This window comes from Cervus canadensis, chromosome 5, assembly GCF_019320065.1.
Source record: "Cervus canadensis isolate Bull #8, Minnesota chromosome 5, ASM1932006v1, whole genome shotgun sequence".
Lineage (NCBI taxonomy): Eukaryota > Metazoa > Chordata > Mammalia > Artiodactyla > Cervidae > Cervus > Cervus canadensis.
Genome location: NC_057390.1, coordinates 12,585,367 through 12,599,355, shown reverse-complemented (window position 1 = coordinate 12,599,355; position 13,989 = coordinate 12,585,367). Strand labels below are relative to the sequence as shown.

Genomic DNA, 13,989 nt, shown 5'->3' with positions numbered 1-13,989 from the left:
TAATGATTCTTGCAGTGGTATTTCCTCGAGTAGTCACTCCTTTTCACACCTGAATATTGTGAAAAATCTTACAGATAATGGTGGGGTTGCACAGGGCTTAGAGCACTCTTCTCTATATCACCACTTGTTGTTTGCGCGTCCCAGCGGAGCCTCAGGTGAAGAAGAGATCCTGGCGGTCACCTGAGGCCTGTCTGTTTTACAACTGGCTCTCTGGAAAAAACATTCAGAGAACAAATGCAGCTCTATTTGCAGCATTTGCTGATATGGTGTAACTATCTGTGCCGTGGCCAATTTCAGGCTATCAATGTGAAATCACAGAACGTGGGTATGGGCGGAGACGGGCACAGCACACCATCACACAGCGTTTATACAGAGTTTCCATCTCACAGACACTCTAGAGGGAAAACAGTCAGGAGCGGGTTCACAAAGGTCGTGGGGGTAATTTGGAAGTGATGAGTTTGAGGATTTATTACCTTTCTTTTAAAAATAATTTCTGAAGTTACACGTTCATATGATTTAATTTTTACAAATGGCTGTGTTTAACAAATGGCTTGCAAATGGCCGGAGATTTAATGATCTCTCCTGAGTCAGGCCAGCCGGCTCCAGCGCCTGCTGCTCTTGAGGGCTTCCTGATTCTACTCAAAGAAAGAGATGGTGGCTGCCCATCACAGCACCCTTCCTGTTGGCTCTGTCACCTGAACCCTTTGGATCCATCCCACAAAGGAATTGAGTCCTTCCCATAAAGTAGGGGTGGGGTGCGGCTGGCCCCTGAAGCCCATATGCTTGACTCTGCTGGAGCCGGGTTTCCCCGGGGGCCCCTGGAGCCAGCTCGGAGGCGCCACCGTTTCTTGACTGCCATGAGCACGGCTTCTGTGGTTCTGTCCCCCACTGACTGAGCCCTGCGGAGTCCTGCTGCTCAGCTTGTGCCTTTTTGCTGCATCCACCTTGACTCCAGCCCCTTCTGCTCCTCCCTACCTCCACTTTATAGATCCTGAACCAGACCTCTGGGCCCTGTGTGGGGGTGTGAGTGTTGTCAGAGGACGGAGGCATGTGTATGACGGCCCATGTGCAGAAAGACTTTCAGAAACACCAGCGGTCTGGTGCTTGGTCTTGGATCCCCTTTAGGTGGGTCAAGGAGTCCCCTTCGTAGGCTGCTTGTTTCCAGAGAACCTCCCCACCTCCTCCCGGTGTGGTGGCCGGGGTCCCGGGACGTCCGTCTTCAGCAGAAGAGGTGGGCGTGGCCGCTGGCTTGGGGGCTAGCCTGGAGGAGCCGAGTATACCTGGGAGGGAGAGTTCCTCACCCTCCTGAGCTCAGGCACCTCCAGGGAGCCGTGGCCGCCAGCGGGGCAGCCGCGAGTTGGAGGCCGCCCAGTCCCTGGGTGAGCGGCAGGCTCCCTCCCACAGCTAGCCCCGAGACCGAGTGCGTGGCCACAGACCGTGTGGCTGCCAGCGCCAGCCTGGGAGTCACATCGGCATGAGCTATGGAGGCAGGAATGTGACTGTGGGAAACCCAATGCCCCGGGCCTGGCCTGGGGAAGAGTGTCAGTGTGGAGTGGGGGTGAAGGTGGGTGGGTGGAAACCAGACCGTCAGCCGCCCCTGCAGCCTGGCTGTGCTCAGGGTTCCGTCCGAGTGAGAGCTCAAGGAAGCCAGCCCTACTTCTCCCAGCTTTGCCCTGCCCTGGCCTTGCGCCTGTAGCCAAGTCTCCCCTGATCTTGGGGGTGGGGGGTCAGGCCTCAGCGTGCTTCTGTTCCCCCTGTTCGGCACCCTGCTTTTTTCTCCCCCTCCTCCAAGCCTTCTTGAAACAGGTCCTCCCGAGGGCCCACTCTGTTCCATTCCGCCCTACAAATGACCCCTCCTGGGGGGTAAGTGAGCCGATATCCTGCTGTTTCTCGGGTGGCATTTGACTCTGAGCGCCATGAGAGTGTGAGGTGCTGTCTGATGCGGTTTCCTTCCCTTTTCCTGGGACCGTAGACCTGAGCGCTGGGCACATACCTTAGGGTGGGGATGCTGGTGATTCATGTGACAAATCTTCTCTGGATGTTTACGAAGTGCCAGATGCTGGGTTGGGTGCTGGGGGATGAAGAAATGTGCATGCCTTGCTTACACACATGGACAGATGGATGCAGCAGAGATGTCTGGAGAATCTGAGCAGGGGCTGCTGATGAAGGCAGGGCAGTAGTCAAGGAAGTGTCCGGGCCTTTGATGACTGAGCTGAGGAAAGAACTCGAGTTAGCTTGTCTGGAGGGCATTCCAGGTGGTGAGAACAGCCGGTGCAAAGGTCCTATGGCAGGGGGATGGTGGTGGATTCCAGACTTAAAGTCAGAGGATGGGGATTAAGGGGGGAAAGGTATTGCTTAGCATGAGACTGGTGAGATGAAAGAGTTAAACTGGCAGCACTGAATCTGATTATGTGCCAAGTACTTGTCCAGGGCCGTGGGTACATTTCATTTTATTTCCACCAGTGTCTCTCAGCTGAGGACAATTTATATCCCACACCTACCACCAGGGGACATTTGACAGTGTCTGGAGATATTTTTGGTGGTTACAGCGGGCGGCTGGGGGCAGCTGTGGGCATCATATGTGTAGCTGCCAGGGATGCTGCTAAACATCCAATGCGCAGGACAGCCCCCGTAACAGTTATGCAGCCCCAAATGTCAGTACTGCCAAGACTGGAAACCCCTGCATTTGCCTCAGTAGCCCATCGAGGTGAGTGTTACCACGATGGCCACTTCACGGTGAGGAATCAGAGTTTTAGGAACTGGACTTTCCGGTGGCATCTCCAGCTGCCTCCTCCAACCCACATGGTGAGCTCCAGGCACCTTCCCCACAACTTCCCGGTACATGACGTGGAGCTCGATGCCCAGGGGCTGACAGGCTGATGTTCTCTGTGTCGGAGCTTCAGGGTCTATAAAATGAATGAGTTGCCCTGATGGCCTACTCTACGCACGTGCACCGCAGTGTCAGGGAACTGCAGGTCACTTTTCTGCCCCATGGTGGTTACCTGTGTGTGCCAGAGTTTGCCTGTATTGAGAACAGACAATCCCTGTTGTGAGGTGGTAAGGTGTTGGCAGGATTCCAAGGCGAGGACGGATGCTGAGGGTGGCAACTTGGGTCATCTCTGCTGAACTTCCACTGATCTTTGCTTCTCCTCTCTGCCGACACCATCGCTATCTCAGGGTATCCATCCCTCAAATCAGTCTCCACCCAGAAATTTTCTTTAGCCCCAAATAATTCTCTCCAGAAAATGGGTGAGTATGAGATAGGAGAGGCACTCATAGAGTGCCTGGATTTTATTCCTTGATCAGTAAATGTTTGCCGAGGGCTTCTCTGTGCCGGGCGTTGTAGCAGGCCCTGGGGACACAGCAGTGCCCTTGTGGAGCCTGCATTCTGCAGCCCGGAGAGACAAGAAACAAAAGTGTTCATATAGCAAGCATGCAGCGTAGTAAGTGCTGTGAGAAAAGGAAAGCTGAAGAAGAAAGAAGAGGGCTGGTTTGTGGGATTGGGGTGTGTGGGTGGGTGTGTGATGGTGTGGATGTGAGTGTGGTTTTTGACATTTGGACGGGGATGGCCTCTCTGGGGAGGTGACATTTGATGTCTCCACAAGCAGCAGTACCTCTTTTCCAACTTGAATGTGGGAAAGACCTGGCACAAAGTACGTGTTTAATAAACACAAGCGGAATGTCAGAGGGGAGGGCAGGCGGGAGGGAGATGCTTCCCAGAAGTTCCCAAAACAGCTTTTCATGAGGCTTCATGGTCTGCTTTGAGAGAAATTCCCTGAACGTGACCTGTGCACATCCATACGTGAAAGCCGAAAGTATTCTTCCAAGTGGAAAAAGTGTGGTGCTGGATTATTTGTGTTAATGCACAGGTTGAGCCCCTGACCTGGGCGATGGGCTGGCCTTCATCATCAGCTCTCCCAAGAAAGGTGTGTGTTCAATCATTCATTCATTCACTCTTCCTCCAGTTTCTCCTTGAGCACTGCTGTGGGTGAGGGTTCTGCTGGATGCTGGGTGCATGGTGGGAACTGCCCAGAGCTCTCTGTGGAAGGGGCAGAGAAAGAAATAGAGTGAAACAGATCACCAGCCCAGGCTGGATGCATGAGACAAGTGCTTGGGCCTGGTGCACTGGGAAGACCCAGAGGAATTGGGTGGAGAGGGAGGTTGGAGGGGGGATCGGGATGGGGAATACATGTAAATCCATGGCTGATTCATGTCAGTGTGTGACAAAAACCACTCGAATATTGTAAAGTAATTAGCCCCCAACTAATAAAAATAAATGAAAAAAAAAAAAGAAATAGAAAAAAAAAATAGAGATTTACAGTGGAAGGTGGTATATGTAGTAAGGAGAAAATGTGGGGTTCTGTGGGAGCACCTGGGAGGTGCCCAACTCCTAGCAAGGTGACCTTGAAGGTGAGACTGGACATCTGAGGAAAAAGGCAGGGAAAGAGTAGGGCAGAGGGAACACTGTGCAAGAGGCCTGGGGTGAGAAAAGGGACCCTGGGGTTGGTTTGAGTGTGGAGGCAGCAGGGCTCTGGGCCTTTGGGAGTGAGTGTCCTGACCGCTGCAGACTCAATGCAGAGGCCGCAGCTGGGCTGGGAGGAGGGCTGGCCCCCACTCTGCTCCCAGGGTCTGAAGGGGAACCATGAAGAGCCCAGGTGCCCCTGAGAGAGTTGTTGGGCTGGAGTATGTAAAGACACTTGCTGCTTGTGGCTAGAATTCTGCCCAGTGTGGAAACCAGGCTGACTTCGGGACTGGAGCTCCTCGGGGGGCGCTGGGCTTAGTGGGGGCCTCTCAGCCCGGCTCTAGGTGAGTCTGTCGCCCTGGTTCTCCCAGCTTCTTCCCACCCTTGGGCAGCAGATGGGGGTGGGGGTGGACTGAGGCCCTGTGGACCAGGGTGGACGGCTGCGGGCCCCTCCTGGAGGCTGGGCAGGTGGAGGAGCCTCGGCAGCGTGAGGGCCATTCCTGGAGGAGCGCAGTTCTCCCTCTGAAGGGTGTCGCTGTTGGTGCTGGGCCTGCCGTGGGCCAGGACTGAGCTGCTTCTGAGGCCCCAGCCTTTGTGGAAACCCCAGGGAGGAGGACGCTTTTTCATCACAGGCAGGCGGCTGTGCCTTAGGACGGAGACCCAGAAAGTGCTGCCAAAGCCCCAGGCACAGGCCATTCAGTGGGGCATGGACGGCCCTTGCAGATCCCCGGTTTGGCGGGGGAGAGGAATCATGGGGCCTGTGGCCGCCAGAGGTGGCTTCCCTCCTGATACTCAGCTCAGCGCCCTACTTGTGAGTGGAGTGCATGTGTGTGTGTGGCTGGCTGAGATGAGGGGCTCCAGAGTCCCTGCAAACTCCCCCCTCCCCACCCCAAGGTGTATGAGCTGCTGGGGGCGCTGAGCCTTGTGGCCCTGGGGGTGGCCATACCCTGTTTATAGCTTCCTGACCTGCTCTCCTTGGTGTCCCTGCAGCTGATGGGCCCCGAGTCTGGCCCTGCCTGTGGCCTTGTGGACCCTGCGGCCAGACCCATTAGCTGTTGGACTTGGCAAGGGTGGTGGCGGGGCCGGTGCTGCAAGGCCGGGCTCACGCCTGCCGAGAGCGAGGATTCTAAGTGTGGTGGCTTTTGGGTTCTCATCTGTCTGCTGTGTGACACCCTTCCCTGCTGTCCTGTGTGTGCGTGCATGTGTGTGTGTGTGTATGTGCGTGCGTGCATGTGTGTGTGTCTGTGTGTGTGCGCGTGTGTGCATGTGTGTGTGTGTGTGCGTGTGCGCGCATGTGTGTGTGTGTGTCTGTGTGTGTAGAGAGAGACTGACTGCTTGACTCACTGATTTTGATTTCTGCCCAGGACTGTGGCTTTGTGCTGAAATGTCCACTTTTCCAGCTCCTGGAGTAATTTTGAACAAATACAGGATATATGAATACCACCCCTGAGCACAATTACTGACTTCATAGTTTATGACCTCTCCCCTCACCCCACCCCATGCTTTATTTCTCTCATAAGATCATTAATAGCAAATATTTATTGATTTATTATGTGCCAAGTTGTGTGCCAACACAGCATATAATTTATCTTCTTAACAATCAGGCAGCCCTGTGAGACAGATACTGTAGAACTCTCCCACACTTGCAGATACTTAGGGCTTCCCTGGTGGCTTAGATGGTAAAGAATCTGGCTGCAGTGTAGAAGACCCAGGTTTGATCCCTGGGTCAAGTCAGGAAGATCCCCTGGAGAAGGAAATGGCAACCCACTCCAGTATTCTTGCCTGGAGAATTCCATGGACAGAGGAGCCTGGTGGGCTACAGTCCATGGGGTCACAAAGAGTAGGACATGATTGAAGGGGACAGCTATCCAGGGAGGCGTCTTGGACCAGGGGCCTGGGGCTAGGCCCTGAGGGTGGACATGGTTTGGAGAGGAGGCGCTCGTCAGTGTCCGCGCCTCTTGTGTTTGGAAGTGCGGGTGGGGGGTGGGGGTGTAGCTGTAGGGCCTGGAGAGCAGTGGAGATTCCTGGGAACTGGCTGCTGCCGGGTAGAGGGCAGTGTGGCCCAGCGGAAAGGCCTTGGGGAGTGGCTAATCTGGGTGGGCCTGGGTGGGGTGAAAAGGCCATGGGAAGGGAGGCTGGGTTTTCTTTCAAGGGTGGGCATGCTTGGGTGTTGGGAAGAGGGACTGGGGCAGATGACAGTGTGGGGAGAGGGGAAGGGCCGTGCAGAGGGAGTGGATGGCAGAGGAAGGCTGTCCAGCTCTCCCTGGCCCTTCTGCTGGGCTCCTACCTCGAGAGGCTGGTGGAACTGATGTCCTAGAAGGCCAGGTCTGGAAGGGCGGGCTGCCATGTGAGTGGCACATTTCCTGTTTTTGCGGGAGCCTTGACTCCTCTGGGGCTCATCCTTGATGAGGGGCTGCCATGCGGCAGAGGCGGTGGTGGAGGGATGCCGGGCACCGTGCCATGTGGTCCAGGGAAGGCCCAGTGAGTCCAGCGCCAACGAGGACAGGGGACTGAGCATCTAGCTTGATGCAGAGCTTATGAGCCTGAATGTAAACAACGCCCCCGCCTCAACCATGCCCTTGTCCCCAGGCTCAGGTGCCTCTGACCCTCAGCACAGTGGGAGCTGGTAAGAGATGGGAGAGGACACAGTGCAGCTTCTCTCCAGAGCTGGGCACCCAGCTGAGTGCCTGTGTGTCCCCACACCAGCCCTGTGTCCAGTCGGGGGGACAGAGATGCTGTTTGAGGCCCTCCAAACTTGGGCTCCCCATGACCCCTTGCCCTGGGCAGATCCCCAGTGGATTCCACCCCACTCCCACCCCGGAGAGCCCCTTGAGTCCTTCCTTCTATCAAACGCTAGCCTCTTGGGCTGGAACAACTCAAAACCCCCTTCTGGCTTGTCTGGTCTCCGCTAGAAAGGGAGAGGCTTTTCCCTGTGGACTCGACATTGGGGTCTGGAGTGCAATTAGAGCTTCAGGCAGTGAGGAGCCTTGTCTAAAGGAGCGTGGAGACCTGACGATCTGAGCCAGGCTCCCTGCCACCTCCAGCCTTCGGGGTCAGAATCTGCTGTGACCAGCTCTGTGTCTCCAGGGTGGCGTGGTGGATGACAGGAGTGAAGATTCCGTGTCCGTCTCCACCTTGAGTTTTGGTGTGAACAGACCCACGATCTCCTGCATCTTTGACTGTAAGTGATGTGTGGAGGTATCTACAGGGGTGACACGGGTGGGTCACCCTTACGTGCCTGGCCGTGTGGGTTACGGGATCAGGTGTGTGTGGGGGTGCTGTGGAGGACTGAGTCTGTATGCTTTGTTTGTGGGTCAGTGTTGTGTGTGGGTCTGTGTGTGGTGTGTGTGTCAACGCCGAGCCTGAAGTCCAGCATTCAAGGCACTGTGCCTTCTGACTGTCCCTGCGGTTCATTTGACCCCTTCCCCCTTCCCTGCCCCCTCCCCAGTGCTCACCAGGGCCCAGGACACATTGCTTTGTGGCTCCGCCTTTGGGCTGTGGTCTGCTCTCCTGATCCTGAGAGTGTGGCACAGGTGGTCTCTATCATCCAGCCCCTCTGTCCACTGCTTTCCTAGAGACACGCTCCATCCTCCAGCCCCCCAGATCCTGTCACCCCCAGCCCCTCACTTGGCATCTATTTCTTCTCTGATGCAGATGGGAACCGCTACCATCTACGCTGCTACATGTACCAGGCCCGGGATCTGCCTGCAATGGACAAGGACTCTTTTTCCGGTAGGCAGGGGGAGTGGGGAGAGCTGGGGCCAGGGGCTGAGAGCTGGGAACAGTCGTAGGGCCTTCGGCCCGCAGGGAACGTGGCCTGGGCGTCCCTGTATCGAGGGTGGCGGCGCTGTGAGGGTGGTGGTCTGCTGTGTTTGTGGAGGTGGGGGCCGCTGTCAGCTCACTGTGTCTCCTGGTTGCAGGGGCCTCCTTGACCCCTCTGTGGGGTTTGGCTTTACTGATCATTGCCCCCTGAAAGCCCCTCTTGCCTTGGCCCTGGGACACCCCTCCTTCTTGGTCTCCTGCAGCTTCCTGCTTCACCTGTTCCTGCTCAACCACTTCACTGCCCCCTGAGCCTGATGCCCCCAGGGAGTTCCGTGTGTGTTCTCTTCTTTGGACACTGGGGTCCCCCTACCAAGCCCAGGAACCGCTCGTGTCAGGGAAACTTCCAGGTCTTCAGTTTCTAGAAGCCCCTTATACCCAGCCATAGTTTCAGTGTCTCCCCTGGAAGACTCAGCATCACCGCAGTTCGTCTTATCCAAAACGAACTGCTTGGGCCCCCTTCCCCCAGATCCAGGCCCCTCTTTACTTCCTACCTCAGTCCTGGCATCACGTCCATGTGCCTGTACTACCCACCAGGCTGGAAACACACAGGTGCCCAGTCCTGTTGATTCTGGCTCCCGAGTCTCTCTCAGAGACTGTTCCCTCCGGTTCAGCCTCGCGGCTGCTGAAGCCAGCCTCGCACTAGCCATGCCCCTTTTATCGGAGCCCTTTGGTCGCTTCCTGGCCTCCCTGTGACCTTCCACACCACCCCAGACAGCTCTGGTCATGTCACCACCCTGGTTTCAAACACATACTAACTAACATACAGATACTAACACATAAATGGGCTTCTTCCCCTGGTGGCTCAGATGGTAAAGAATCTGCCTGCAATGTGGGAGACCTGGGTGCGATCCCCAAGTTAGAAAGATCCCCTGGAGGAGGGCATGGCAACCCACTCCAGGCAAGAATTTGCCTGGAGAATTCCGTGGACAGAGGAGCCTGGCAGGCTATAGTCCATAGGGTCGCAAAGAGTCAGACAGGATGGAGTGGCTAACATTTTCACTTTCACAACACATGAGTCCAGAGCTCTTTAGCCTGGTGGGCAGCTCCGTTGTGATCTGGCCCCTGTGGACCTCACCAGTTTCATCTTTTCCTAGCTCTCTCTCCACTAAGCTCCGGCTGCACCGACTTTTGTCACGTTGTCTAGTTCTTCATGTTTCTGGCCATCGTACTCAGTGCCTGGAATGCAGTCCCTCGCTATTCTTAATCCAGTGAACTCCTACTTATCTTTCAGGAACCAGCCCAGATGCCCTCTGACTCTTCCCCAAGCCAAGCTGGCTGTTCCTTCCTCAGTACTTGGTCAGGACCTTGCCAGCACCTCTCTCAGAGCCCTTACTCTCTGCATAGATCAGCTGCCATGATATTCTGTCATATTCTTCCCACCGTGACTCTGAGCTCCTCAAGGAAGAGACCTTGACTTACCTTGAACCTGTAGCACTTAAAAGCTAAAGAAATAACACAGTGCTTACTATGAGCCCAGGCACTTTACTGATGTTATTTCATATGACCCTTACAACTCTTCTATGAAGTAGGCATTTAACATCCCCATTTTACTGATGAAGAAACTGCGACTCAGCTAGGTTAACTAAATTGCTTGAGCTGAAATAGCTGACAAGTGATGTACCCCCTTCCAAACGCTTGGTGCTTAGTTGGGTAGAACTGAGTTCCTCTGGGGGAGTGACCTTCTGTTCATAGGCTGGCACTCAGCTCACACCACCCATCCATGCCCCTTTCCAGGCCCCGCTCCTCCCCGGCCTGGGGAGCTACCCTGGTTCCTCCGCAGCAGCTGTACCTCCTCACCTTCCTCTCCTCTCAGTGACCTTTCCTCTAGCTGCGTGCAGCCGGACGTGGGGTGGGTGGAGCCATTTCTTTTCTGTGCTTTGGGTTCGGGGTGCCGAGAGAGTGTGCAAGCCCAGTGCAGGGGCTTTGGCAGGTGAGAGGCCGATCTCTGCCACTGCAGTTTCCCGGGAACTGTGGCCAGGATGCTTTCTGACACTCAGCACCTACCCCGAGGAAGAGAAGTGGCCTAATTCCCAGTCTTGCTTCCTCTTCCTTCAGGGGAGAGTGTGAGAGGTGGGGGTGCAGGTGGGGGAGGAGTGAAGTGGGGTGCAGGTGGAGGACCCCTTCTCTGTGGGCCGTACTGCGGCAGACCTGTAGGAGGGGAGCTCCCCTGAGGGACCCGCACCTCTGGGGACCACAGGCAGGGTCAGCCTGGTCCCGCCCGCAGAAGACGTCACAATTTCCATCCTAGCTCCACCCCCGCCCCCAAATAAACATCCCTTGAGCTTTGAGGGCACTGCCCAGGGCTTCCTCGGAGGCCACTGGCTTCTGAATGAAAGGCCTGATTGAGCAGCTGCTGGAAAGGAAAACAGCAGCCAACACGGGTGAATCTATAAAACCCAGAGTGTTTATTTTCACTCCCAAACCCTAAACCAAAGCAGTTTCTCCCCTGGAACTGACCCTGGGGTGGCTGGCGGCTGGAGGCTATGCATGGCCACCGGCTGGCATTTCTCAGAGGAAACTCCTGTGTGTATCAGGCATGTCTGGGGCCAGGGGAGGGTCCAGTGCGGCACAGAGTCTAGCACTGGTCCCATCTGCCAGCCGGTCTGCTGGTGTCTGCGGCCATGAGGGCCCTCCTTGGGAAGCCCTCTGGCTTTTCTCCCAGTGGGGGCTCCTGTGGCCCTGGGCTGTGACCTCTGCTTGTCCCTTGTGGGGTGGCCTTGGGACTGCCCCAAGGTTGGTGCTGTGTTTGTTCCCCTCTCCTTGGCCAAAGGTGTGGGGGACATACAGGAATTGCCCAGGAAACACTTGTTGAGTGACACTGAACTCAGGTGGGGAGGGAGGCTTGTGGCGATATTGCCGTGCAGGGAGCCTGAGGATTTTGCCTCAGTGGGGTTTGCCTGGAGGGCCAGCACCAATCCTCTGGACCCCTGGAAGGGTGTGTGTGGCCTGTGTTTGTGTGGTTATAAGTGTGTGTGGCCAAGGTAGTGATTAGGTATAAAAAATGTGAACTGATGCTTACTTCAAATGACTTACATTGGGATAGGGTTGCCACTGCTGGGTGAGCATCTGGACTATGAACTGAATCTACTTAGAATGGAAAAGATAGGACTCCAGACTTAGAAACCACACATCCTCAGTGCCATGCGTCATGGGTGGCAGTGTGGCCCTCACCAGTGCACAGAGCTGCTCATCACTGTGGACGGATATTTCTCAAAGAGGCTTGGGAGGACGTCCTCTCCTTTGCCCAGCTATACTCCAGGGGGTTCTTCTCTGCTTTCTCCCCCAGCCCGGAACCGCCCATGTGGTTTGAGGGAGCCACAAGCTCTGCTTTCAGAATGGCCACCATGATGAGGACCCCTGGGCAGCTCACAGTCCAGGGCACCGCCCTTAATTTGAGGCCCTGGAAATTCCTCCTTGCAAGGGTCGTGGGTCAGTGGGCTCAGGGACTGGGCTTGATTAATGAAGAAAACGAGAGGCTTGTGGATCAAATGCCAAGTTATTAATTTATGGGGGTGGGGTGTCTGCCAAGAAAGTAGAGAGTCCAGTGCCCTCTTTGCTGGTCTCATGGTTCCTGGGCGGTCAGAGCTACGTGCTGGTTGGGTGGTCCTGAGGGGCGTTGATGCCAGGCCAGGCCACAGTGAGGTCTGCTGAACTGCAGTTGCCCCCTGGCTGAGGTCACCTCTGTGGGCCCCCAGGCCCAGACTCTGTCCTGAGTGGGGCTGGGGAGTCCTTGCTGTGGGCTTCCTCTGTCTGGACTCCAGTCACAGCCCACCCCCTCTTCTGAAGCACAGCTTTCTGTTAAGTTTGGCTCTGCGCGGGGAATTCTCCCGATGAGCTTAAGAAGCTATTTTCCAAGGTGCACTGGAGGCTTGTGAAACGCTCCACTTAAAAAGGGTTCCTGAGTGAGAGAGACTGGGAAGCACTGCACACTTAGCAATTTACAATGCACAGTGGCGCGGAAGGCTCTGGGGTGGCTGCAGGAAGGGAGCCTGCTGAACTTGTTTACGCGTTCCTTCGTTCCCCTGAGAGCTCGCCTTCCTTAGAACCTAGTTTGGGAAACAGTGATCGACAGGATTTAATCCAACTAGCTCGGTGTGAATCCGGGACCGTTTGTGGTCTGCCCACCTGCCTTCTCCCTCGTCCTCTATTCCCGTGGCCCGGGGTGCTCCCTTCCTCGCTGCAGACAGGCTTGCTGTCCCCCTAGTGCTCTTTGGTGCCTTTGCCCATGCTGTCCTGGGTGCCTGGATACCCCCTTCTCCTTGGTCTGTCTTGGTTACCTCCTTATTCTTGACACTTGGGGAGGCCTCCTTTGGAAGTACTGACTTGAGGCCACCAGGCTCCACAGCCTACCCCAACCCCTAGTGCCCTGAACACTTTGCTAGGCAGCTGCACATCACTTGTGTTATAATTGATGTTTAGTTACCAATTCTAAGCAGCAGTCATGATCTTAAGAGTCTGGACCGTCTCATGCGCCTTCATATTCAAAGCACTGTGCTTACCTACCACATGCTGGTCAGTCAGTAACTGTATATTGAATGAGTGATGGATCGCAAATAATGCTGGAGTGAACATCTTGGTTCATATAGCTTTTTGGTTAATTTGGATGATTCCCAGGAATATGGGAAACAGGGTGTAAACAGTTTTATGTTGTTCAGGGCATACAGCCCAATTGCTTTCCTAAAGGGTTGTTGAATTGCTTCCAGCAATAAAGGAGAATACCTATTTCATCAGCTATTCACCAGCACTGGGTTTTATAAATCTAAACAAATTTTTCTTAATTTTATATGAAAAATACTGCTGTATTGTAGCTTTTCTTTGCATTGCCTTGCTTACTAGCAATCTACTCCACCCGTCTTAAGGGGCCTTTTACCCTGATCGTGACAGGAAGAAGGAGCATTGACTAGGAGCCGGGGAGTCTGGTCCCAGGCACGTGTGAGCCGGCACTGGAGACTTATCTTTCTGAGGCAAAGCCCCCTCTTCTAACAAGGGGTGCAACGCCGCCTGTCCTGTCCCTCACCCTGGTGGTCTGAGCTGTTGGAGGGAGTGTATGGTCCTCCTTGGCGCTCCGGGAATGCCTCAGAGATTGGGCACAGGGCTGCAGGTCCAGCGGTCACCTGTCTGGGGCCTCCCACAGTGTTGAAGTCCTGTAGAACCCTTGTGTGTTCTTGGCTGGAGCTCCCCAGACAGCCTGTGGTCCCCCAGCGCTCCAATCCAGCTTCCGCCTCAGGGGCATCTCCGTGCGGCTTGGCAGGTGAGGCTGGCCTTCACCTACCGGCGTGGCCCTGGGAAGAGCCGGCCTCTCCCCTCCCCTCCCCCTCTTCTTGAGACCTGCCTCTCCCTCCTCCTGGCTTTCCTGGAAGAGGCTTGTGTCTGTGCGTCTGTCTGGCTTCCCTTCATCTGACCACCTTACTTCAGCAACACCCCAGCCCCCGCCCGCCCCATTGTTGAGGGGCTGGGCCTTGTGCGGGGAGAGGCCAGGCCCCGGCACACAGTAGCCCAGTGTCTGAGGCCCCAGGCCTCCAGGCCTGCTCCTTACAATGCCTTTGTTGTGTGTTTTTTCCTCCCCTGGGCGGGCGGGGCGCGCGTGTGGGTCTGGGTGATTTTTGTTTGAAAGCCGCCCCCTCCCTTCCCCCGTGCTGAGCTCATTGCCTGCGCTGATGGGGCTGCTGGAAGGAGTCGCCTGCTCGGGGGCCAGCGTGGGGGGT

General features: G+C 55.6%; 1 protein-coding gene across 21 annotated transcripts in view; it reads left to right on the top strand.

The window, feature by feature from the left end:
- The window catches only part of DYSF (dysferlin), a 220,530-nt gene that overhangs the window by 121,794 nt on the left and 84,747 nt on the right, over window positions 1–13,989 (top strand). For all 21 annotated transcript variants that reach the window (XM_043468215.1, XM_043468211.1, XM_043468220.1 and 18 more), the window contains 2 exons: window positions 7,550–7,643; window positions 8,117–8,194. In XM_043468215.1, coding sequence (XP_043324150.1) covers window positions 7,550–7,643; window positions 8,117–8,194 — 172 coding nt within the window. The remainder of the gene's footprint in view (window positions 1–7,549; window positions 7,644–8,116; window positions 8,195–13,989) is intronic.